At 40.6% G+C, this 25,765-nt stretch overlaps 2 protein-coding genes across 6 annotated transcripts in view; one reads left to right on the top strand and one right to left on the bottom strand.

The window, feature by feature from the left end:
* Positions 1 to 153: 153 nt before the first annotated feature.
* ift20 (intraflagellar transport 20 homolog (Chlamydomonas)) lies at positions 154 to 11,141 on the top strand. Of its 2 annotated transcripts, XR_005944209.1 has the most exons (5): positions 154 to 435; positions 7,097 to 7,182; positions 7,699 to 7,802; positions 8,123 to 8,294; positions 9,627 to 11,141. XR_005944209.1 is itself a non-coding variant. In XM_041197520.1 (4 exons), exons 1-4 carry the CDS (start codon positions 309 to 311, stop codon positions 9,706 to 9,708), a joined length of 399 nt encoding a protein of 132 aa, XP_041053454.1. In that variant the 5' UTR covers positions 169 to 308; the 3' UTR covers positions 9,709 to 11,141. The 2 variants fall into 2 exon arrangements, 1 of the variants encoding a protein (XP_041053454.1); XM_041197520.1 differs by lacking the exon at positions 8,123 to 8,294 and having other exon boundaries at positions 169 to 435.
* A 767-nt stretch (positions 11,142 to 11,908) lies between these two features.
* The window catches only part of tmem97 (transmembrane protein 97), a 33,372-nt gene continuing 19,515 nt past the window's right edge, over positions 11,909 to 25,765 (bottom strand). For 2 of the 4 annotated variants that reach the window (XM_041197518.1, XM_041197516.1), the window contains 2 exons: positions 18,930 to 19,074; positions 11,909 to 14,428 (listed from right to left, as the gene is read on the bottom strand). In XM_041197518.1, the coding sequence (XP_041053452.1) occupies positions 14,178 to 14,428; positions 18,930 to 19,074 (396 nt within the window). In that variant the 3' untranslated portion in view covers positions 11,909 to 14,177. Of the gene's footprint in view, positions 14,429 to 18,929; positions 19,075 to 23,068; positions 23,203 to 25,765 lie in introns of those variants that run through there. The other 2 variants (XM_041197517.1, XR_005944208.1) reach the window with 2 other exon arrangements.

Here is a 25,765-nt window from a genome sequence, read left to right as displayed (position 1 = left end):
TTCGGGACCCTCCATAAATTGCACTTTAATAGGACGAAGAATCAGGTTCGAATTTTTTTTAACTGCTGGAGTGAAATGACAGCGTTTACTCGTTTGTATAATATACTTTCGACAGATAGTAAAGTTCATGACTGGGGATAAAACGTTGCATTTAACCCTTATGACAAAACCTAAAGGGTTACTGAGCATGCGCAGTTAGAGGTACCATCCCCCCTTAGCTCTAGTGGCGCATGCGCTGACGTTCGCGGTAGGTGGGGGGAAAGCGCCGTCGCCGTGGCAGCGGAAGGGAGACGGGCCTGTTGATTGGGATGGCTATGGAGGCCCTGGGGGAGGCCGGCCTGCACTTTGACGAGCTCAACAAACTGAGGGTCCTGGATCCTGAAGTGGCTCAGAATACAACCGAGCTGAAGGAGGAGTGCAAGGACTTTGTAGAAAGTAGGTACAAGGAGGGAACTTGGTCACCATACGGGAGGGGGAAGGGAAGACAACTACGATAGAAAGAACAACTGCATTTATATAGCGCCTTTCACTACCTCAGGACGTCCCAAAGCGTTTTACTTTCGTGTACTTTTCTGAAGTTTAGTCGCTGTGGGAAACATGGCAATCAATCTGTGCACAGCAAGATCCCATGAGTAACTAGGGTGTTGGTTGAGGTATAAATATCGGCAAAAATACTGGGAAATTTTCCCTAATCTTCGAAACTCTACCTTGGGATCTTTTATCTACAGCCGAGAGGGCTGACAGAGCTTTGGTTCAAGGTCTTATGCGAAAGATCCTTCCTCCAGCAGTGCAGCACTTCCCTCTGTACTACACTGGAGTGTCGGCCTGAATTACGTGCTCAAGTCTCTGGAGTGGGACTTGAATCATGACTTTCTGATTTGGAGATAAGTGCTGGGCACTAGTGCATCAGATAGCAGAAGAAATCAGTGTTTGAGACGATGTTACTGAAGTATAAATGTAAAAGGTATACCTCGAATATTTTAATTTGGGACAGTAGTACAAGAACATGAGATTAAAGATGAATTTAGGAATCATACCATTAATCAACATCTAAACAGATTATCTGACAATTTTTACATTGTTGTTTGTGGGAGTTTGCTGCAAATCGGCTGTGTGATTCTTATATTACAACAGTGACTATGTTTCAAAAGTACTTCGATAAAAGCAAAAAAACTGCGGATGCTGGAAATCCAAAATAAAAATACCTGGAAAAACTCAGGTCTGGCAGCATCTGCGGAGAGGAACACAGTTAACGTTTCGAGTCCGTATGACTCTTCAACAGTTCTGTGTTCCTCTCCGCAGATAAAGCCAGACCTGTTGAGTTTTTCCAGGTATTTTTATTTTTGTTTCAAAAGTACTTCATTGGTTGTAAAGTATGGGAGATATCCATTGGTCATTCTTTATACTGTGTTGTGTTATTGGTGCCCCGACTCTTTTGTGAGAATCAAGAAGATTCTTGCACAATATCAGGGAACCAGCCTTCTCCCCCAGCAACCCCTAACCCTCTGCTGTCCCCCACCCCGCACCACATTGCTTGGGCTAAATGGGCTGCTCGAGTTTTTTTTCATTATCACATATCCCAAACCTGCTAATTTGCCTTCATTTTTGAATAACCTCTCACATTTCATTTCATGGAATGCTGGTGCATTTTGTGTTAAACAGGATAAATTAAAGATTTCTAGAAGCCTAATGCAGTCAGCTGAAACCCCAGGAAATATGTTTGGCATCTGGAGGTTTTTCTTAGGTTGAAAGAGCTCAAACTATCCATCAGATCAGGGGAAAGGAAATCAATCTGGGGCTACACCTGTGAGAATAAGGTCCAGATTTAGGTTACTGAATCTCAATGAACCACATGTACAAATGTAGGCCTCTCACTTAACTGATTGCAGCATCAGAGCTTTATAATGATCCAGCGTAACATACCTGTCTTTGTACTCAATGGCTCTGTTTATGAAGCCCAAGATCCCATATTCTTTGATAACTACCCTTTTGACCTGTCCTGCCACGTTCAAAGATCAATTCTCATTAACCCTGCCAAACCCCCACTCCAACCACAGCCCCTCTGTCCCAGCACACTCTTTAGGACTGTCATCAAGTATTGCCTCTCCCTATTCCTTTTACCACAGTGCATCACCTCACACTCCACTATATTAAATTCCATCTGTCACTTTTCTACCCATTCCGCTAGCAGTCTATGTGCTGTTGTAGTTGATTGGTATCATCTTCACTATTTGCCATAACTCCAAGTTCGGTATCATTGGAAAACTTTTAAAGTTTACTCTATATTCCAATATCTAAGTCATTTATATAAATAGTTCCTAGCACGAGCTCTTGGGGAACACCACTGTCTACCATCCTCCAGCCTGAAAAACAACCATTTACCATGATTTGCTGTTTCTCTCCTTGAGTCAATTTTTATCTAAGCTGAGACTAACCCTCCTATTCAATGAGCCTAAATTTTGTCAACCAATCTTTTACGTGGCACTTTGTCAACAGCTTTCTTGAAATCCATATTGAGAACATCCACTGCATTCCCTTCATCAACTTTCTCTGTTATTTTCTCAAAGAATTCAATTAGATTAGTCAAACACGATCTACCTTTACAGATCCATACTGGGTCTTAATTAAAACAAACCTCTCCAAGTGCCTGTTAATTTTTTTACCTGATTATTGTTTCTAAAACCTTATCCACCACTGATGTTAAACTGACCAGCTTATAGTTACTAGAAATATCCTTACAGCCTTTCTTGAACAAGAGCATCATATTTACCACTTTACAATCCTCCGGCACCTCCCCTGTATCTAGGGAAGATTGGAAAATTATGGCAAGCCCATCTGCTATCTCCACCCCCACTTCCCTCAGTAACCTAGGATGCAAGCCATCTGGGCCAGGTGACTTATTCATTCCAAGCATTACTAATTAGCCCTTATAGTGCACCCTATCTCTCAATTTTCACCCCATCCATTACCTCTATCATCTTTGCTTCCAATGATATTTTGCCAGCAGCATCTTCCTTAGTAAACATCAATACAAAGTGCTCATTAAGTATTCTAGCCTTGCTTGTGCTGTGTCTCTAAGCATATATCACCTTCTTTGTCCCTAATAGGCCCCACCCCACCTCTTACTACCCGATTACTGTTTACCTGCTGATAGAAGATTTTTGGGTTCTCTTTAATGTTAACCACCACCTGCAAGTTCCCCTCCAAGTCACACATCATTCTGATTTGGAAATGTATCACTGTTCCTGCACTGTTCTGCCAAAATCCTGAAACTCACTTCCTAACAGCAATGTGGGTATACTTGGCACCACATGGACTGCAGCAGTTCAAGAAGGCGGCTCACCACCACCTTCAAGGGCAATTAGGGATGGGCAATAAATGCTGGACTTGTCAGTGATGCCCACAGCTCATGAATGAATAAAAGAAAACTGAACCAAAGGATTTTAGGAGAGGTTACTAAAAACATGGTTGGCAGTAGATTTTAAGGATCTTAAAGGAGTGCGAGAGAGGTGGAGAGGTTTAGGAAGGAAATCCCTGAGCTTAGTGGCCTAGGTGGCTGCAGGTTTAACCAACGGGCGATGAAGAGAGTGGGATTTGCATAAGAGGCTAAAGTTGGGGGAAATACAGAGTTGTTAAAGTTTGGAAGAGAATTCTGGACTGTAGGGAAAGAGAATGGACAGTGAGCCTGAGTTGGAAGATGGAACACTCGAATGCTTGAGCTGAGAATTGGAGCTTGGGAAAGTCACAGAGGGCTTTCTAAATGAGGTTGAGGATTTTGAAGTCAAAACATTAAGAACTGGAGATTGGCGAGGGTGATAGATGAGCAGGTCTTTACATGAGATAGCATACAGGTGGCAAAGTTTCAAAATAAGTTGGTGTTAGGGTGGCAGGTTGGGTGGCTAACTAGGAGACCCTTTCCTTTGATACAGCCTCACCACGGATATTGATCCAGTTACCTCCAATTATTATTTCCAGTGCTGTTCCCTCAGCTTAATAAAAATAAAAAGCAAACACCTGCTTTTGTATCTCTTGGTCCAAGATAATGCTGTTTGTGTAAAATAAATAAAATTAGGCAGGGATCTAAATTTGGCAGTTTTTTGCAGCATCTAAAATGTTAACTTTTTTGAATGATTTTAAAACAGAGTGAAGAGACTAAAGATTGACCAGATACCAGACAATACTAACATTCAGAGCTAACTATAAACCATAATTGGATTAACTGGGAAACAGACAAAAATAATGGAGAGTTTATCAATCTGCAGTATGGCCTGTGGTTTATAATACAATTGCAGAAAAGTTTACTGTGAAAACAATATATTTGAATGAATTATTTAATAACACAAGCAACAGAAGGATTAAATGTAAAATATAGACCAGCAGAGCAGACACTCTATAAATTGTTGAAAATGTCGTTCTGTAAAACTTTGCTGCTTGCTGTATTAGAACTAACTTGAATATCATAAAAAGGTTATTTGCTTTAAACAGTGCTCCTCTTTTGTATCAGGATAAAAACATTGTGAATTGGTAACCCAAGTTAGGTTTTCTACACTATTTAATGTTAACATTAAGATCAATTGCAGGTTGACAATCTAACCCACATTCTTCCTGTGTTTGCCATCTGTGACGGGAGTGAAATTCAGGAAGGATGTGGTTTAATTGTTTTGGCTGAGTGTAAAAGTAGTCTAGACAGGTAAGGCGAAAACCTCATCATGCAGTAGCAGATGATACTCTTGGCTCAAGATAAATATCTGAGAGTCTTGTTTCATTTCCCAACAAACATCTTTTGTAATCGGTTGAACTTCTAAACCATAAATCAAACTGGCAGGAATGCCACTAAAAACTCCTGGAAGCTGATTCAAAATTTTCCAGATGCTGTGCTGTTGACTATTTGTAATTTATTTCCTTCAGGAACTCAAGGTATTAATTATTGAAGATCATGTAACAATGTACCTTATTTAAAATTGTGAAACATTTCAAGAACTTCCGGTTTTGGAATTCTGCTGAAAAAGTGAATTGAATACCATCAGACCCGAGGTTTAATGCAAGATTCATATTGCTGTGTTGGGAAAAACAACACAATTTGGATTATGGAATGAGAGTACTTCAATTTCATAGGGTGTAACTGCACAAGATGGTCGTTTTGCACAATTTTATGGATTATTGTCATCTTTGATTCCAATTTAACAAGAATTGATGAAACTGCTGTGTGTAATATTGTCATGTATTACGAACATACAAATTAGAAGCAGGAGTAGCCACTCAGCTTCTCAAGCTTGCTCCACCCTTCGATAAGGTCATGACTGATCTGAATGTAACCTCAATCCCACATTCCAGTCTACATCACCACCCCCCCCCAACCCGAATAACCTTTCACCCCCTTGTTAATCAAGAATCTATCTAGCTCTGTCTTAAAAATATTCAAAAACTCTACTTCCACTGCCTTTTGAGGAAGAGAGTTCCAAAGACTAAATCCTCAGAAAAATTTCTCTTAAATGAGCGACCCCTTATTATTAAACAGTGACCTCTCGTTCTAGATTCTCCCACAAGAGGAAATGTCATTTCCACATCCACCCCGCCAAGCCCCCTCAAGATCTTAAAGGTTTCAGTCAAGTCGCCTGTTACTCTTCTAAATTCCAGCGGATACAAGCCTAACCTGCCGAGCCTTTCCTCATAAGAAAACCTGCCCATTCCTGGTATTAGTCTAGTAAACCTTCTCTGAACTGCTTCTAACGCATTTCCATGTTTCTTTAAATAAGGAGACCAGTATTATACACAGTATTCCAGATGTGGTCTCACCAGTGCCCTGTATAACTGAAGCATAACCTCCCTACTTTTGTATTCACTTCCCCTCACAATGAAATGATAACATTCTATTAGCTTTGCTAATTACCTGCTGTACGTTTTGCGATTAGTGCACTAGGATACCCAGATCCCACTGAATCTCAGAGCTCTGCAATCTCTCGCCATTTAGATATAAGCTTTCTTATTCTTCCTACCAAAATGAACGATTTCACATTTGCCCACATTATACTCCATTAGCCAGATCTTTGCCAAAATGACACTTAACCTAAAACAAAAATACCTGGAAAAACTCAGCAGGTCTGGCAGCATCTGCAGAGAGGAACACAGTTAACGTTTCGAGTCCATATGACTCTTCAACAGAACGGACTCGAAACGTTAACTGTGTTCCTCTCCGCAGATGCTGGCAGACCTGCTGAGTTTTTCCAGGTATTTTTATTTTTGTTTTGGATTTCCAGCATCCGCAGTTTTTTGCTTTTATGACACTTAACCTATCTGTTTCACTTTGTAGCCTCCTTACATCCTCTTCACAATTTACTTTCCTAACTATATTGGTTTTGTCAGCAAATTTAGCCACCATTCCTTCAGTCCTTTCATCCAGGTCATTTATATAAATTGTAAAAAGTTGAGGCCCCAGCACTGATCCCTGTGGCACACCACTCGTCACATCATGCCAACCAGAAAATACCCATTTATGCCAACTTTCTGCTTTATATTAGCTAACCAATCTTCTATTCATGCCAATGTTACCCTCTACACCATGCGCTTTTATTTTCTGCAATAACTTTTGATGTGGCACTTTATCAAATGCCTTCTGGAAATCTTAGTACATCCACTGGTTCCCTTTTATCCACAGCACATGTGACTCCTTCAAAGAACTCCAATAAATTGGTTAAACATGATTTCCCTTTTACAAAATCATTGTTGACTCTGCCTAATCGCCTTGAGTATAATTTGGGCAGAGCATAGCATCCAGAGATTTGAATAGTAAGGTGGGGCCAAAACAATGTAAAGGAATGACAAAGGCAGCACAAGGGTTGGGACTCTCTATGGCAGTGGTGTTAGACTTTGGTAGTGCACCTGTCGTCGAGGGTTGGAGGTTGGATGCACACTTAGACAATAATGAGAGGTCTGCCTTGTAGAAGCAAAAGTTGAACTCACTCTAAGATCCTACCAGTTGCAATAAGGTATACTGAGGTCTGAAACTAAACACCACCAGAACAATTCACGTATTTGCATGTTAGTTTGAGTTATGGTTATAATCTGCAATTTTGCAACAATTTTTAATTTTTTTCAGAAATAGGCCAGTTCCAGAAAATTGTTGGTGGTTTAATTGAGATAGTCGATCAACTCGCTAAAGAAGCTGAGAATGAAAAGATGAAGGTAATGTTCCTCTAGCTATATACTGAAATTTTATACATACTAGGGTACAGTAAGGAAGTGGTAGTGCTATCAGCTTTTCCTATTAATTCAAACTGTTAATATGGAACTTTGAACAATCAGACAGCAGGATGATGACATATGATAGCTATATCCCTTCTAGGAATGTACAAACTTTATGCATTTTCTAAACAAAACAAAGCTAGGACTAGGTGGTGCCTTTGGGATAACATTAATTGCAGTAATTACCAGTGAAGGCTGATTATAAAATAAGTTACTCTGTAATAAATATGTATAATGGGGCTTAGTACAGAAGTAGCCGCCTCTCTGTCTGAAGGTATAAAATTCTTCTAAATAATGTTATGGAGTTGACCACAAATTTAAAGAGCACTGTGCTGTAATGAGGAGTAAGAATGCTCTCCATCATGGAGAAATCTGATGGAGTAAGAGAAAATAACTGGCTCGGTAGAATATTAAAGGTCTCATAAGGTTGTTAATTAATTCTGTTGCCACTTACAGGCTATTGGTGCTCGAAATCTTCTGAAATCAGTTGCTAAGCAAAGAGAAGCCCAACAGCAGCAGCTCCAAGCTTTAATAGCTGAAAAGAAAATGCAGCTTGAAAGGTTTGTCAGAATCTTACATCTACTAATACTAAATGATTGAACCACTGTCATGGTCCTGTTAATGCAACCATTTTTCTGCTGTTATATCATTTTGCTATTAACTGTCCATCAATTCTTATTTTATAGTTAGTAACACTATTGTTCAACTAAGGAGATGATTAAGGCTAAACTGTTTATTGTGCAAACAGTATGGAACTTGGCCTAAAAAACTGCACCTGCAACAAGTACTCTTTATTCCTGCAGAATCAAAGATAGCAAAAATGTAAGATGTGTCGCCGGCCATAGTATTTTAAAAAAAATCAAATTCTCTTTCATTTTAGAATTGCTGTACTATTCCGGTGCCAAAGGGATGCCCATTCCCCAGTTTCTGGCCAACTCTCTCAAACAGATTGCTATGAAGTGCTGGCAGAAGGTGGTATGTGACTTCCACCAACCTAAATTTCTTTTACTGCCTTCAATTTGAACAGACGTGAGGAGTTACAGCAAGCTGAGGTGCTTTTCTTGGCTTCTCTAATTTAGGACTAAATATAACATTTTAGATTAAAATTTTAGTTTTTTGCAGAGGTGGCGATAAATAGATCCCCCAACAACTTGTACATTATATAGTGCCATTAACATAATAAACCATTCCAAGGTGCTTCACAGGAGAGTAAATAAACAAAAAATGCCACCAAGCTAAAGGAAGCACTTGGACAGATGTCTAAACACTTGGTTAAAGAGGTAGATTTTAAGGAGCTAAAGAGGTTTGGCGGGAGGTAATTCCAGAGTTTAGATACTAGAAAGCAAAAGGCATGGCTACCAGTGATGGGATGCACTACAGGTCAGAGTTGTAGGCATTTAAAGTTCTGAGGTTGTAGGGGTGGAGGAGTTTAGAGATAGGGAGGGACAAGATTGAAGAGGTTTGAACCTGAAAATGAGAATGAATTTCATTGTCTACAAATAGGTGGTAATGTACGAAGAGCTGTCTGTAATCTGGAGTTTAGTTGACCAGATTAAGCTTCTCCCTGGCCTTCAAAGTTAATTGGTAAATACACACAAGTTCACTGCACCATTAGATTTTGAGGGTTTAGTTCTGAGTTTTAAAAATGAAACTATGTTGTTCCACAGTTTCCTTATGTTTCTGTGTGACTGCATGAACCCACAGCACTGTGGATGTACTTGCACCACCCTGATTGCATCACCACCACCTTCTCAAGGGCAATTAGGGATGAGCAATAAATGCTGGCCTTGCCAGCAATACTCACATGAATAAAAAAAAGTTGGCCATTTTGTAAGGTAATTCTCAGACAAATGGAACTGTTATGTGTTTAACAACATATTCTAGGTGACAGGGGCTGTGCAATAAACAAGTAGCGAAGAAGTCATCAGCCTGAGAAAGGTTCTTTTCAAGGACTAATGTAATAAGAGTACCCCAAGTGATTGTTAAGCTGGACAAGAGCCATACACAGTAATTCTTTTTTCTTTACTACCTCACCACACTGGGAAAATCTCAGGCCAGCTGTACTGCCAGATTATTTACAAACTGCTCTGTAAGGTCTTTGACTTGATGCAAAATGTTTTCTCACTTAAACTTTCTTCATGCTTATAACAGAAATAAAGACTGATTTTTATTAAAAATCACATTCTGAACTGATTTTCAGTTATACTTCAATTTTTTTGTCTCATTTCCTACTGTTATCACAGGCAATGATTTGCTCAAGGATCAACTCAGAAATGCATAAAGGTGCGGCGTTTTTTTTCCAGAATAGACCAATAACAAATGTAAAATCACTTGGATAAATGCTACAGCAGGTGCAATGTGTAACACGATCATTCTCTCTGCAGGTACCGGATAGAGTACGATGCACTGTCAAAAGTAGAAGCTGAACAAAATGAGTTCATTGATCAGTTCATTCTACAGAAATGACATGGAAAGGAAAGACACTAATGAAAAAACATTTTGGCTGTAATGATGCAGTGAAGTTTGCAGTGATTATTCCATTGTGATACATTCCATCAAAAGTGCTTTCAAATAAGGTGTAATTTTGCATTGCCTTTTCATATTTAATATATATCAAGCTATTATTTCTATAATACAGGTTTGTATGTGGTTTATTTGAACTACAACTTACAGTGCACAATTTTAATACCTACTTTTTTAGGATGATTTTCCTGAAGCATCAGAACACAATCATTTCACATGTAAATATTTTGTTAGCCCAAATTATTTTATATATCTTATGTTATTGTTCATAATAGTTCCTTCAACTTGTGACAGCGTGGTCTACACACTTTTCAGAGTGTCCTTTTGCCAGCATTAATAAAATTGATGTTTGAAACTGTGCCTTACCCATCGCAGCCGTTTCTGGTGTCACTGTGCACTGTATGGTTGCCTATGAAATAAGGAGTGCTGTGGAAAGCAAACTTGCAGCAAAACTAGCCAGAACAGTGGCTTGACCTGCTACCCTCAGCAGGAAATTTAGACAACATTTGGCACTGGGCTGTGAATCAGTTGACCTCTCAGCCTCTTTGTTTAAATGAGCAACATGGTTTCACTATTGCTAGTTTATCTGGACCTACCTCCTCCTTTCCCACTCCTCAGCACTGCAGAAGTTCTGTGGCTATATTCACAAATAGGGAAAGTGATTTTATGATAACTTCACAAAGGTGTGAGATGTGTACACATTCTGCCCCTTGTTACTGAATTGTCTTAGTATAAAAGGAGCAGTACAGTGAAAACCAGCACTGCATGTATATCCCTTTATTATTGAACCACTTCCACTCAACGTAGTTCACTCCAGGTGCTGGATCTGCCTCGGTGTGGTAAATTCTTGGAAACATCCCACTTACAAAGAACAGGAGTAAATTTGATCAATTCCTCTCATGATTAGCCACAAACATGTAGGTTTGAGGATCATATTATTCTGAATGAAAATTCAGTCTCTTTTATCAAGGTAAGTTATTGGGATAACTACTTCACAGCAATCTAAGTTCACTTTTGATTACCTGTTACACTAATGCATATTTAATACATAATAATGCTCCTCTACCTAAAATATACTGAATAGATTTTGTTTGAGTTTAACCCAGTGGAAACACAGTCCAAGTGACCATTTCAATTGATATTTATATAAATTCAATGAGGTATACTGTGCTCACAAACTAAGCTAAGCATCATCCTCACCTAGGGACCAAAGTATTTCAACGGAATTTTATTTAGCTGTGATTATATGCTACAATAGTATTTGAGATTAATATGAACACAAATGTGAATTTTTCAGTATTTCTCCAATCGTATTACACACTGCAGCTTTACTTGTGGTTGAACAGCTTGCAGCCCATTAAAATGTCTGCTTCTGATTTTTTGCTTCCTACGTTCATATTTTTAAACTAAGCAAAGAGTAGCTGAGTTTAAGTTAGTACTATGAAACAGCATTCTGCCAATCTGGTTCCATCCATTATACGCATCTGTATTCCAGCACCCAATCAAATGTATAATGTTTTGCCCCAATCTGAGCCCTTTGCTCAGACTTGGGAATGCTTCAACAAAGTCAGTATTTAATGTGCTAAGTAGCAGTCCATTTCATAACTTTTTCTTTGTCATCACCTCTGGTGGAAGTATGAGTATTGTATCATGGAAACATCATTTGCAAGTCCCCCTCCACGACACACTATCCTGACTTGGACATGTACCACTGCTCCTTCGTTTTTGCTGGGTCAAAATTACAATGGCCAACCGAACACAACTGTGCCAGCACCGTAAGAATTGCAGTGTTTCAAGAATAATGCCCATCATTTAAAGATAATTAATTATAGACAATTAATGCAACCCTTGCCAGTGTCACCCATATCCTAGAAACAATTTAAAAAGTTTCCCTGTCCTGCCTTTGCACAAACTTATCCTTTTACCATATCAATCCTGAAATATCTTTGCTAGAGAATTCACTTAACTTCCTTAGCTTAACTTCATAACTCAATTTTTTTTGTGCTTAATACTCAATACTCAAATATTTTACCTGCCTCTAATAGTATTTTGTTGTCAAGGAACAGTGTGAGTGAACTGGTCGTGACTGTAACAAAACGTCAAACAATCTTATTACTAAGATGGAATAAAAGGTTCTCTTTTCTTAAGGAAAGAAAATACGGTTTATTAATAGTGCATTTACTAAGATCATCAGTAACATAATGTGATCTGCCATGTCATGCAGCAAGGTGCAAGTGTACAGGAATAATAGCTGTTCATCCTCCCACTGCCCAGATACAGCAACTTTCTGATCTTACATCATGTGGCTGGCATGCAATTTTTAAGCAATTCTGTTCCTGAACAACTGATTGGGAAACAAAAACTATACAAATAATTCAAACGTTATTGACAAAAGAGTCAAAGATTTGAACAAATAATTAAGGGCAGAAGTCAGAACATGTTTCTCTAAACAGGGTGATCCAGCAGTTCAATGGGTTTACAAGGAGGATGGTTGAGGGCAAGAAAATTGGCTCATATAAGACCCTGAGCGCAGGAATCAAAGATGCATTATTGAGTTCAAAAGGGCAAAACCAAATTGTTAACCCTATGGTCCTGGAACCCCATGCAGTCTGAGCATTGGAAATCTAGCCCTCAAGGTCCAGTCGACTTGGTATGCCTGTATGCTTTGTTTGAACTTACTGAGACTAGACATTTGGAACAAGTTGGTCTTAGCACTTTTGTCCCATTGATAAATCAGGTGACCAACGTATGTTAGTATCAGCAAAACAAGAAAATTAATGGGAACATGGATTTAAACTTTGAGTCCTGAGGTTCCATGGTAAGCACTTGCTTATGTCACAAAGCCAAAAGCTTGAACTTTGTGATCCTGTTAATTTTAACTGAAAATACTCCAATAAAAAAGTAGCCCTCCTGTGATAGTAATCTTCACACATCTTTCATTTCAGTATTACTGAAAAAGGAGACATCGAAGCTTTTTGTTTTTCACTTTTCAATATACTTTGCAAGAACACCAGTATGAGGGGAAAACAACAATTTCTACTGTATGTGAAGAGAGTGCTGATTGGTTGGCAAGTGGACTCTGGTAGAGGTGTTGCCTTGGAGAATGCACCAGGGACGGTGACTGACAGTTAACTGCCAAGCATTGTTATTTCCTTATACGTCTTCATGGGCTCCATCCTGCGCTCAAATTCACCTTTGAAATGGAGCAGTCAAATGAATTCCCTTTGATGTACTTGTTGAGAGATCTGCCAGGGGGTTCTCTACCATGATCTACCACAAGCCTACCATCACTGGTCAATATACGCATTGGAATTCTTACAGTTTCACACACTATAAGATTGGTCTTATTGGCAATCTTGTAAATTTAACCCAAGTCATTTGCTTACCATGCAAACTTGATGCTGAAATAGGGCGCATCAAAAGCATTGTGCAGGATAAGGGCTACCCCGATCAGATCATTTCACACTGTATATCATGCAAACTCATGAACAGGCCTAGGGCTGCCATTTTTGGCCCTGAAAAGTGCCTGGTCTACTTCAGATTACCCTGGAAGGGCAAGGTATCTCAAAAATTTAAGCAACGGGCGAAGCTAGCTGTTTCACGCTGCTACTATGCAGTAGCGATACGAGTGGTATTCGCCACTAACAGGATGCTGCTGTCAAGCCAAAAAGGCGCTCTGCCTATCATACAAATGAGTAATGTTGTTTATGAATTTCAGTGCCAGTGTGATACTAGGTATGTAGGTCATAATTTCAAAGACTGGCAGATCATGTCAGATAGCATATGATTCTGCAAGTGGACAACATTTGCTAATTAATCCTCCATGTGCTAAGAATTACACTGACGACCAATTTAAGATTATCATTCAGGCTCGCAGTGTGGAACATTTGTGTGTACTGGAAGCTACATGTATTAATACAAAAGTCCCAGTTCTTTGAAGACACAAAGAATACTTACGCACATTGCACCTGTTTCAGCTGAACAAAATAAGTGACAGCCATTCGCTGACTCATTCCTCAGGGCAATGTCTTGACCAATCAGGGTCAAGCTGCCTGGTTTTAAATTTCAAATAATGCTTGGAGTCAACTGTCAGTCACCATCACTAGTGCATTCACCATGGCAACACCTTTACCAATTGGAGCCCACTTGCCATCCAATTAGCACTCCCCTCACAGTATAAATTGTTGTTTTCCCCTTATGTTAGTATTCTTGCAAAGTGTCCTGATGAGTGCAAGATGAGAAGCTTCAACGTGTCTCTATTTTCAGCAATAGTCAAGTTCTGTACTACCAAATGACTATCTTTCATTTCATTAAAATTTACAATTTTATTACAAACTTGCTGTCAAATTATAAGACAGTAAACCCAAATGGAGCACAGGAAAAAATGGGACTCGTTTCTCAAGTGGAAGTAGTTACCGTCTCTTCTTTTCCTTGTCAGGATTGTACGTTTCGCTGAAAAGCATGGTTAGCAGGATCCATACAGGGATTAGTAAATAGGGACTGTAAATAGCTAAGAGAGATAAACGTTCTGACATGGTTTTTGGTCCTGGATAAGTTGATGCTGAGAAGTCGTTAAACAGAATATGTGCGATGATGGGAATAAGTGTCGTAGCCACATGCGTGGAGTATATGATAGCAGGGGTCCTTATCCATGAGCAACCTCCTGCATACAAAAGTAATACAAAGCATTAAATTATATCATACTTCACTCTCTCTGCATTAATCCAGACACAACCTTTAAAATGCAAAACAGAATGTCACATTGTATAAATTGTAGTTCTTTGGAGTTTGTTTAAAAAAAATTACAGGAACTTAATTATAGAGACAGTCTTGAAGAGACAGGATATGATTCATGTCCACAATTTCCCACGTGGTGGGTTAATCTTGGTTTATTATCATGAGAAAGCTCCAGAGATAGGTACAAGATGACAGCCACACAAACAGGGGTGACACTAGGGAGCAAACCTGCAGTCTGCTTGAAGTGGTAATGTTTGCATTGCAGGATGGCTGACAGGAAAAAGCATTGATTATGAGACGATGAGACTGATAACCCACCTTCATGGTTTGCCAGATAATGAACATCACTGCTGCCCTTTTCCAAAGCCAGTGTGAGTGACAGGAATGATTTATCATTGTGGGTGAAAGCAAATGACCTCAACCAGGGGTATCTGCAGCAATCCTTCCAATTCAGACAAACTCTGTTCTGTTTTCCAGTGCCTAATGATCATTTTGCTTCACTCTCAGTCAGTTTGTTTCAGGTTGTATGGTATGATAATGCTAAATCATACAATATAAATAGGAAGGTAATAGTTGTGACTATTTGTCTTGTAGAGCCAATCCCAACAAATCCTGAGGTCCCTAAAGCAAACAGAATATCTTCAGTGATGCCATTTTCTGCCACCTGCAGGATTTCAATCTTCTCTCCACTGTTTTTCCTGGCACAAGTCAATTGAAGAATTCAACTGTCTTAATACACTGCAAAAGCAAATCTTAAGCAGTTCCTCTACAAAATCTCAAACCCAAGACTGGATTACCGATATTGACTCAATCCCCTTTTTCCTTCTACTGCTGCCCTTTGATTGCCAGATTCACTGACTACAGTCAATAGGGGAGCCAAATGACCACCTCATAAAGTGCTTCCCTGATTGCTGGTGGGACATGGGCACACGTGCCTCAGAAAGAACTCTTCTTACTCCTTTCTGTGGAGAAGTAATGGATATTTTATTTTGCCTTTCATCTCCCTCCAGCAACACTGGTGATAGGTTTAAGTGAAGGGGACTACATGGAGGAGCAACACGTGGGCTACAGTTAAACTGCACAAATGATGTTCAAGGAAACAGTGATTTGTTGGACCAGGGTTATACTGTCATGCAGACTGGTTGAAACTTAGTAAATCTAATGTAAGTTAGAGGCCTTGGGATATGTACATGTTATGGCCTTTAGTATGATGATGTCCACATGTTCATACACTTGACACATCAAATCCACATACTAAGGGCCAGAATAGAGGCAGACAAATAAAAAAAATAGCCACGATTTCACACAGCCAAAAGTCCTACCTCCATTTCTACCTTCACGGAACTGCCCAAGGGCAGGGGAGAGCCCAGGCCTCAGAACTGGCCTGTGCCTATTATCACAGTAATTAAATTGTTGAGGACTTATTAAAAAGCCATTGCTTAAAACTTTTCCAGTATTCCTGATGGGGGCTGGCATTTAGCAGCTGTGTCAGGCCAGCCGCATGGAGGCGAGGTCCATATCTGGGGGACGTCATGGAAGCGGGAAGAATTTAACAAGATAAATGTAAACACTTTTAAAGGTTAAAGCGCTTAACCTTTTGAAGTGAAAGTTGCAGCAGCCCATCACAGGTCAGGGGAGGAGCCAGCATTAAGGACTTTGCCAACTCAGAGGGTTCTCACCCTCCTGGCATCGCATGAGCTTCAGGGCAGTGAGCATATCTGTTTGGACTCCATGTGTGCACCAGGAAGGGTGCAGCTGAAAATGGGTACTGCGCCCTCAGAAATCAAGGCCAGCGCAGATGAGGAGCAGCAGCCTGCACGGAAAGGGTGAAACACTGGGCATCAGGAGGCCGGAAGAGAGGGACAAGGGGCATAAAGAAAGAGACACCACTCTTGAGCACAGGATTTACGAGCAGGGACAAAGATACCTACATTTTTACCAACAACATGGGGGTGGGGGGGGGGGTGGAAAGTGGTGTCCCTAATATAAAATAAAAACAGAAAATACTGGAAAAACTCAGCAGGTCTGTCAGCTTCTGTTTTGAGTCGGTATGACCCTTAAGAGCTAAAGAGAAATAGAAATGTGATGAAACTTATACTGTGTAAGGGGGTGCTGGAGCAGGTGAAACTGGATGGAAGGCCAGTGGTAGATGGGGGCTAAGGTAGAGATTGAGGGTGTCTCTATCTGATTTTATTCCCCCTCTACTTCAGTGGTGCTGAAGGAAAATTGTTGGACCCTAAAACCTTGTTGAGATTATGTCACTCAATATAGATGTTCAGGCTCCTAATGAATCAGTCATCAGCTCTGACAAAGGGTTTGGAGTTCCCTGTAATGGGCCTTCTGCATTCATCCAGCATTTCCTGCTTTTGTTTCTTTAATGGAAAAGTTAATTTACTAACTAATTCTTGACAGCCCTAACTAATTGCTGTGGGACAGTGGAGAAAAACCACTAGTATTGAAGGGCTTCGTATAGAGTGAAGTTGTGCTTGGAATCAGTTACCTGTCGTGGGTGGTGTACTCTGGTGCAGTGATAGGCTTGAACGCACATTCTCTCCCTCAGTACAGCCTTGGAGATGCCTTGGCTATCTGAATTCCACCTCCACTCCTGTCCCCACCAGCTTTAATTTGACAATAAACCATCTCCATTTAAATTAAACGCTCACTCCTGGGAAAATCTGAAACTCAATTTCCCATAGGAAGTGGGTTCCTTACACAAAAACAGACCCAAATCCAGCCTTAAATGTGAAAATGAAAACTTAAGAAACTCCTATTGAACATATAAGATGTGAAATGACAGGGTTTTTTTGCTGCACTACACTCTTGCGGATTGGAAAGAGAACTAGAAACCCTATAAACTGACATTTCACTCCTATTTTAAAGCGTAATGGAGTCAGATTCCTGACTTTCATGTTGCTGAACCTCAAACATGGCAGCATTAATCTAGTCTGAGAAGTTTTTTCATATACCGGGCACTAAGTACAAAAGCAAGCAAGTGGTGGTGAACCAATACAAAACTGGAGGAACAACACCTTATCTTCCGACTAGGCACTTTACAGCCTTTCGGACTGAATATCGAGTTCAACAATTTTAGATCATGAACTCTCTCCTCCATCCCCACCCCCTTTCCGATTTCCCCCCCCTTTTTGTTTTTTCCAATAATTTATATAGATTTTTCTTTTCCTACCTACTTCCATTATTTTTAAGTGTATTTCCATCCATTGTTTTATCTCTACCTTTTAACCTATTTCGATCCTTTTCCCCCCACCCCACTCCCACTAGGGCTATCTGTACCTTGCTCGTCCTGCTTTCTACCCCTAATTAGCACATTCCTTTAGATAATATCACCACCTTCAACACCTTTGTCCTTTTGTCTGTGACACCTTTTGGTTATCTCCACCTATAACTGGCCCTCTATCCAGCTCTTCTTGTCCGTCCGTGTCCCCCCCCCCAAAACCAGCTTATATTTCACCTCTCTTCTATTTTTACTTAGTTCTGTTGAAGGGTCATTTGGACTCGAAACTCCTATCTGCAGATGCTGCCAGACCTGCTGAGTTTTTCCAGGTATTTTTGTTTTTGTTTTGGATTTCCAGCATCCGCAGTTTTTTGCTTATATCAATACAAGACCTGGTTTGGATGTGATCACAGGTGCAGTTTCAGACATTACATTGAAGAAAGGATTTTACAGCCAAGGAACAAGAATAACATAATCACTTGGATCTTTCCCAAAATGAGAAAATACAGTTATGATGAGTGACTTAAAAACAAGGACTTGTTCATTGGAGTGAGACACTGAAGGGCAAGATCAAAGAGGTGTTCAAAATTATGAAAGAGTTTGAGACAGTAAATAGTAAAAGACTATTGGTACTGTTCAGTGAATCTAAGGAGGCATAAATTCAGAATCAGTACTAGAGCAACAAAGGAAGAGGATTGAAGATCATTTTTCATGTAAAAGATTAATACAGAACCTTTACCACAGGTGACTAACAAAGAAAAGTCAATCACAACATTTAAGAGGGAAATTAAACTGAAATATTAAAAGATACTGCGAACTGGGCTAAGGGTAGATAGCGCTGATGGCTGAATGACTTCCATAAATATTGAAATTTCTATCTAGGATTAAGGAAGTATACTGAACACGATGTAATGGGACACAGAAACACATCACAATACAATTACTGCAACAGTAAGATTCCCTGAAATGTGTCAGCAAAAGAAAATCCTGTTTATTGTTTCACATTTTTCATTTGGTATTAATATGCCACTAAAACAAAAGCAAACCTCACTACTGCACACATTTTGGGTTTCAGATATAATCCAAAATAAAGGCACAACCCTGATAACATTGCATGAATAATGCAAATGTAGACATGTGATGGAGCGAGGCAAGACTAAGACCACTTACAAGCATAAATAATTACTGTACTAACCTTTGTAGAAAGCATAAGCTGCAACAGGAAAGAAAGGCATCTGCAACAATGCTTCACAAAGAATGAATGCTTTGAACCATGCTGGAGGGTCCATCATCATTGGGTCTTTGAACTGAGCTGCATACCATTTTAATAACCCTTGCAGCTGAGGAAAGAAATAGTATTAAAAAATACATTTAACTTTTTTTTAGAAGTTTGTTTAAATGTAATTAAAGTCTTTCTTATGCATTCCACATTCAGAGTCATTATTAGGTATTATTGTACCATCTGCTAAAAAAGGCATCCGAATAATGCAACAATGCCCTGAAGTTTCCCAAAAGCAGGGTCAGGCTTGTTATGACACAGCAGTTGGTAAAGGCTGTTATTTAAAATCCCAGAGGGAAACTTTAAACAACTGTCAGAACATATATTTTCAATTGGTATGTTTGAAATGCAGCTCTAAATTCAGGAATAAGACCACCAATTCTCAAGAGGTTTTTATACCAAACTACATAAGACATTTATCAATTTACAAAAGTTAAACATGTACACATGGGTACCAATTACAAACAACATAGCTTTTTAACTAATTCCCAAACTAATCTCCACTAAGGCAACAACAACCCATAAACTTTAAGCAGACACCTTACAAATTTAAAATGAGGTTCCTTTCACTTCGGTTCCTTTGCAGACAGTTGTAGGCTTACGGCTTACTTTGATGTTACATGCCTCTGCCCTGCACGCACAAAGCTGCTTTCGATTTTACCCAGCACTTCTCTTTGAATGTAAATTCTCATTGTATCATCAGGCCCTTTGAACTCCACCTCTTCTAACAATAAAACCCCTTTTCTAGTACCAATTTTATTAGTAATATAAACATTGATTGGTATTTCCTAGCTAGGTGCAAGATTTCACTCCCCTTCATGAATGCTCTACTGAACAAAATGCAAACGTACCCTTAACCTCCTGTTTACATCTCAAAATTACTATACATCAAAACACCCAGTCTAGTTGGCTTTAATCCAATTAAAACACACACAGACACACCCACAGACTAAAACTCTATTTTTTAAAAAAAATTCCAGTAATATTATACACATTAAAAATTTCATGACAGGCTCTTCATCTTTTTCTTTTATATGGCTGGGTATAGAGCAACAACAATAATTTTATATCAAGGTGGCTATGCCAGGTTAAGAGTGGAAGATGGCAGCCTTCAAGTGGCCCACTCCGTTAAGTGAGAAGTCACAACAAATGCCATCAACCCTGTGACCAAACATTGACCAACAATCTCCCAGTCTTCAGAGCGATAACTAACGGCCCTTAATTAGCCCACCAGATAAAATCAGTACATTAGAAGGGCTTCAGAATTGCACCAAGTTCAGCACCGGCATACAAAACTGCTCAAATATTATAACATGTTGAGATATCCTTGGCTACTGTGCAGTCAGTGTGTTAAGGATTCACATTAGATAATGTGCAGTGAGAGTGGAGGGGAGTTCCCTTGGATACTGTGTGGAGTGAGGGTGCAGTGGAGTTTCCTTGGATATGGTATGCAGTGAGAGTGGAGTGTCTGTGGATACTGTGTGCAGTGACAGTGTTGTGGAATTTCCTTGGATCGTGTGTGCAGTGACAGTGTAGTGGAGTTTCCTTGGATACTGTGTGCAGTGAGGGTGTGGTGGAGTTTCCTTGGATACTGTGTGCCGTGAGGGTGTAGTGAAGTTCCTTTGGATACTGTGTGCAGTGAGAGTGGAGTGTCTGTGGATACTGTGCACAGTGACAGTGTTATGGAATTTCCTTGGATACTGTGTACAGTGACAGTGTAGTGGAGTTTCCTTTGTTACTGTGTGCAGGGGCAGTTTAGTGGAGTTTCCTTGGTTACTGTGTGCAGTGACAGTGTAGTGGGGTTTCCTTGGATACTGTGTGCAGTGACCGTGTTGTGGGATTTCCTTGGATACTATGTGCTGTGAGGGTGTAGTGGAGTTCCCTTGGATACCTTGTGCAGTGAGGGTGTAGCGGAGTTTCCTCACATACTGTGCACAGTTGGGGGGGGGTTGTAGTGAAGTTTCCTTGGATACTGGGTGTAGTAGAGTTCCCTTGGATACTGTGTGCAGTGAGGGTGTAGTGGAGTTTCCTTGGATACCGTGCGCAGTGCGATTGTGAAGAAATTTTCTTCAACACCGAGCTGCGTGCCTCTGAAGGGGCTTCTTTAGATGCAGGAGAAGGGCAAAACAAGTGGTTCAGGCAAACTAAAAATGTCTGTATATGCAACAGTGATTCCATTCTCATGAGAAAGGCAATATCCTGGGTTGCCCATTGATCACTTTGTGAAAATTCGGTGGTCACCAAGTGATCGTGCTCTAAGGTTACTTCAGGCTGCACTGGGGATCACAATGGAAACAGGCCAATCCTCCGAACCAACTCAGACTCGGTACGTTTAAGGTAATTGGGATATGTCTTACTTCTGGCAATAGATCTACAGAGGTCTCTACTGACATTGAAACTTATCAGACAGCCTGAATTCACCAATTGCCCAGTGCTGCTACTTGTAGAGATCTTTAAAAGCACCATCTTTTAGCTACCTCCCCAACAGTGCATTGGCAGTCATCTGCCCTTTTTCATATTGTATAATTGTTGCTGCGTTGGGTGCCACAGCAACATTGAAAGTGTCAAGCAGTCCACTGACAGCTTCTTGTCACTTAATTCAAATTGTCCTAAAACATGCCAAATTGTTGTTTTAGTCCAATTCCTTAAAAAGTACTTGACAATTAAATAAAGACCTGTATTTACTTAGCACCTTTCACAACCATTGGACATCTCAAAGCGCTTTCCAACCAATGAAGTACTTTTGAAGTCTTGTCGCTGTTGCAATGTAAGGAATGCAGCAATGAATTTGTGCGAGTTCCCCCCACAAACAGCAATTTGATAATGACTAGCCTGTTTTAGTGATGTTGATTGAGAGATAAATACTGGACAGGACACCAGCAATATCTCCCCTGCTCTTTTTCAAAATAGTGCCATGGGATCCTCTATGTCCACCTGAGAGGGCAGATGTGCCTTGGTTTAATGTCTCATCTGAAAGACGGCACCTCCGGCAGTGCGGCACTCCCTCAGTATTGCCATTTGAGTATCAACCTTGATTTTTGTGCTCAGGCCCTGGAGTGGGACTGGGAAAAAAAAGTGTCAACTGGAATACCAGAGCCACAGTGTATAGTATAAAAGCAAAAGGAGATCATACAACAATCAATCCCCTGCTAACTATGGGGTTTGCTGGATACCCGCACATTAACTGAATGTGCAAAGCAGGTTTGGACTAAAACTAAGTGCAACTAATGATGACCATTGGGATCCAACTCCACAATTTTTGTGAACCAGATCCCAGACTGGTGGCTCGGAGATTGGTGGATTCACACACCACAATGCATGACACTGCAGCCCCGTGACACTCAAACGTACACGCTCTGTGCAATGATAACCAGTATGGTGGAAACTGTTCCAATAAGAACTGGTGCAACAGAAAGCGATTCGAACCTGTACAATTGGAACTGGTTCAATAGAAACGGATCCAATGGGAACTGGGGCAATAGAAGTGAGTCCAATAGGAATCCAGTTCAACTAGAAACAGTTCAGTTGGAATCAATCTAATGAAAGCGGTTCAACAGGAACTGGCCCACCCGTACTTCAAGTATTCCTTTCAATACTGTACCCCTGAGGTTAATAAAAGCAAAATACTGCAGATGCTAGAAAACTGAAATAAAAACAAAGTGCTGGAAAAACTCAGCAGGTTTGGCAGCATCTGCGAGAAAGAAACAAGACTGCGAGACTTCAGAAGAAGTCATATTGGACTCGAAAGGTTAACGCTGTTTTCCTCTCCACAGATGCTGCCAGACCGGCTAAGTTTTTCCAGCACTTCCTGTTTTTATTGCCCCTGAGGTTAGTGATGTCTAGAGATTGGTGAATACAAATTCATCCTTATTACTGAGGAGGAAATGGGAGCCACAAGCCCGCAGTGGCCGAGTGAGAGACATGAATCCTCCCCGGCGCACACCTTCCCTGCTGCATCTCTCCACAGCACAAGAGCCGACCCTGGGCTGGGAGCAGAGGGAGCGAATGGGACCTCCCCGCTCCCTCTCCCCGGAGCAATGGTTACAAACACTCACCGCGAGCGGGTACAAGTCCTTGGGTAACAGAGCCTGCAGGTCGATGGCTAAAGTGATGGGGATGTGTGTGAAGAAATAAAAGAAGAAACTCCACTCGAGCAGACGTATGCAAGAAACCATGCTTTCTCCCCTCCGCTACTATAGCGGTTTGATACTGGGATTGGTGCACGAAATGTCGCCCCACACCGGCCACTCGCAATTTGGGAAGCGATTGGTTCACGAGATACAGGCGGAGTAATGCAGCGTGATCCACGCTCGAATCGCCCAAGATTAATATACTTTATTTTGCTAAATCAACTCTTTAAAATTAAGCATGTGTAGCCTCAGTGTTCCACCCAGTGTGAGAGATTCTGAACTAGGGTTAACCCTCCAGGATCTGTGAAATATTGTTTTGATAGTCGGCCCTGTGAAGTGCCTTGGGACGTTTTACTGAGTTAAAGGCGCTATATAAATGCAAGTTTTTATTCTCTGGGAGTTAAAGAGGGAATTAAAAAATGCTGTGAGTAACTCAGGAGCAAAAAAATCATTGGGGTATTAAATTAAATCTCCAGTTTTAATTTTATTTTAACGTTTTTGGTTGTTACTAAAATATTAGAGATCTGGGAAAGTAAATGCTATTTGACTGGGCGAGGCTGCTGGGAGCATCTGATTAGACTATGTCCAACCAGAGTTGATAACCCTGTTAGGGAAGCAGTCTGAAACAAAAACAGAAAATGCTGGAAATACTCAGCAGGTCAGGCAGCATCTGTGGAGAGAGAAACAGAGTTAATGTTTCAGGCTGATGACCTTTCAGCAGTACAGTACAAGCTTTCCAGAGAGTGTGGGGGAAGTGGTTGCAGGGATGGGTTCCCACCTTTTAACCATGTCTAGGTGCTCTTAGTGACATCATCCAGAGGCACGGGGTCATTTTTCACGTTTACATTGACAATATCTAGCACTATCTGCCCGACACTTTTCTCACCCTCTGACTGACCCCTCACTCCTGTCAGACTGATTCCCTGAATCAATTTCTGGGCAAATTACAATTTTCTCCAGTTGAACATTGATCCCACCACAAACCTATTCCTTGCCCATTCTTCAAACTGAACCAGACTATTCTCAATTTTAGCTTTAAACACCAGATCATGACTATTACCGAAAATACGACAACTTTGTTCAGCTTTGCTCCCATCAACACAAACCAGCATTGGCAGCAGCTCTTTCAGCTACCTGAGACCAAGAGGAAGGATTTTCCACGCGGGCTTCTGAACTCTTGCTGTCAGGCTCAAGTGTTGGTTGGAAACCTGTAAAGTGTGAGCAACAGCCACTCAAAGCGACTGGTTAATGTCCAGAGGGTGGTCTTGCTGTCCAATTAAGGATGGCGGGCAGGATCTCAAAGCTAGAGGGCCAATCAAGAGGCCTCTCAACTTGAAAACAGCAACAGGAATGCCATGGCAGGTAGGTAAGGGAGAGGGCACTTCAAAATACAGGCACGCTGCCTTCAATTTATTCAAGGTTTAAAAGAATATGACTTTTGCAGAGGTGGGAGGAAGGTGACTTCTCTACAGGGTGGCCTATGGCCACTGCAGGGAGGGCTTCTAGAATATTGTGGGGAAGGTCTTTGTTGCTCTAACCAGATTGCAGATCCTGGTGTCAGACATCTACCCTCCTGAGTCTCAGTGCAGCTTTAGAGCCGGCAGATCAACAGTTGACATTATTTTCTCACTTTGGCAGTCTCAGGGGAAGTGCTGCAAACAGCACAGATCATTCTACATTGCTTAATAGATCTCACCAAAGTTCTTTGACCTTGTCAACAGAGACTGACAATCAGCGTCAGGAAGATCAAAGTTATGGGCCAGGACGTAGAGACTCCACCTTCCATCAACATCGACAACCTCACTCTGGAGGTCATTGACAGCTTCAGATACCTTAGATCAACAATTATCAGCAACCTGTCCCTTGATGCCAAAATCAGCACCAGGATTGTCAAGGCCACAGATGTCATGTCAAAGTTGAGAAGTTGAGTGTGGATCAACGGCAAACTAACCAAAAATACAAAGTTCTGTGTGTACCAGGCTTGTGATCTCAGCACCCTTCTTTACAGTAGTGAAGCATGGACAACTTATGCAAGCCAAGAAAAGCAGCTAAACTTTTTCACCTCTGCTGTCTCAGAACATTGGGCATTTCCTGGCAAGACAGAGTGCCAATAATGGAAGTACACCAGCACCAGCAGGCAGGGATCCCCAGCATGTCTGCCCTCTTGAGTCAGTTAGCTGGGTCATGTGATGTTGGTAGTTTTAAAATCAATAATTATAGTGTGACGACCATTTTGTAGCCTAATTCAATTTAAATACAGTAAACTAACATGGTCAAGAAAACATTTTGAATTAATCCAGGAGACATTTTTAAAAATAACCAATTACTGTATTATTTGGAACCAGTCAGGGATAATAGGACAAGTAGTGAGCCTCAATTGTGAGACAGTTGAAGAATAAGTAATTAATCAATTGATGCATTGGTAATGGCTGCAATATAACCTGTAACAGAAGGAATGTAATGTTTTATGTTTCATAATTAACACATAATATTCAATTAGTATATTTAAAATCATGAGAAATGTAAAATTATGTTTCTCAAACCAGTCTGGAAAGATAAGACGTGCTAAAGCTAAAGCCTTCATAACCTTGGGGATTTACATTAAGATGGGTAAAGAATGAG

Source organism: Carcharodon carcharias, chromosome 10 (assembly GCF_017639515.1).
Source record: "Carcharodon carcharias isolate sCarCar2 chromosome 10, sCarCar2.pri, whole genome shotgun sequence".
NCBI lineage: Eukaryota > Metazoa > Chordata > Chondrichthyes > Lamniformes > Lamnidae > Carcharodon > Carcharodon carcharias.
The sequence above is the reverse complement of the archived record's forward strand: the minus strand, read 5'-3'. Positions and strand labels throughout refer to the sequence as shown.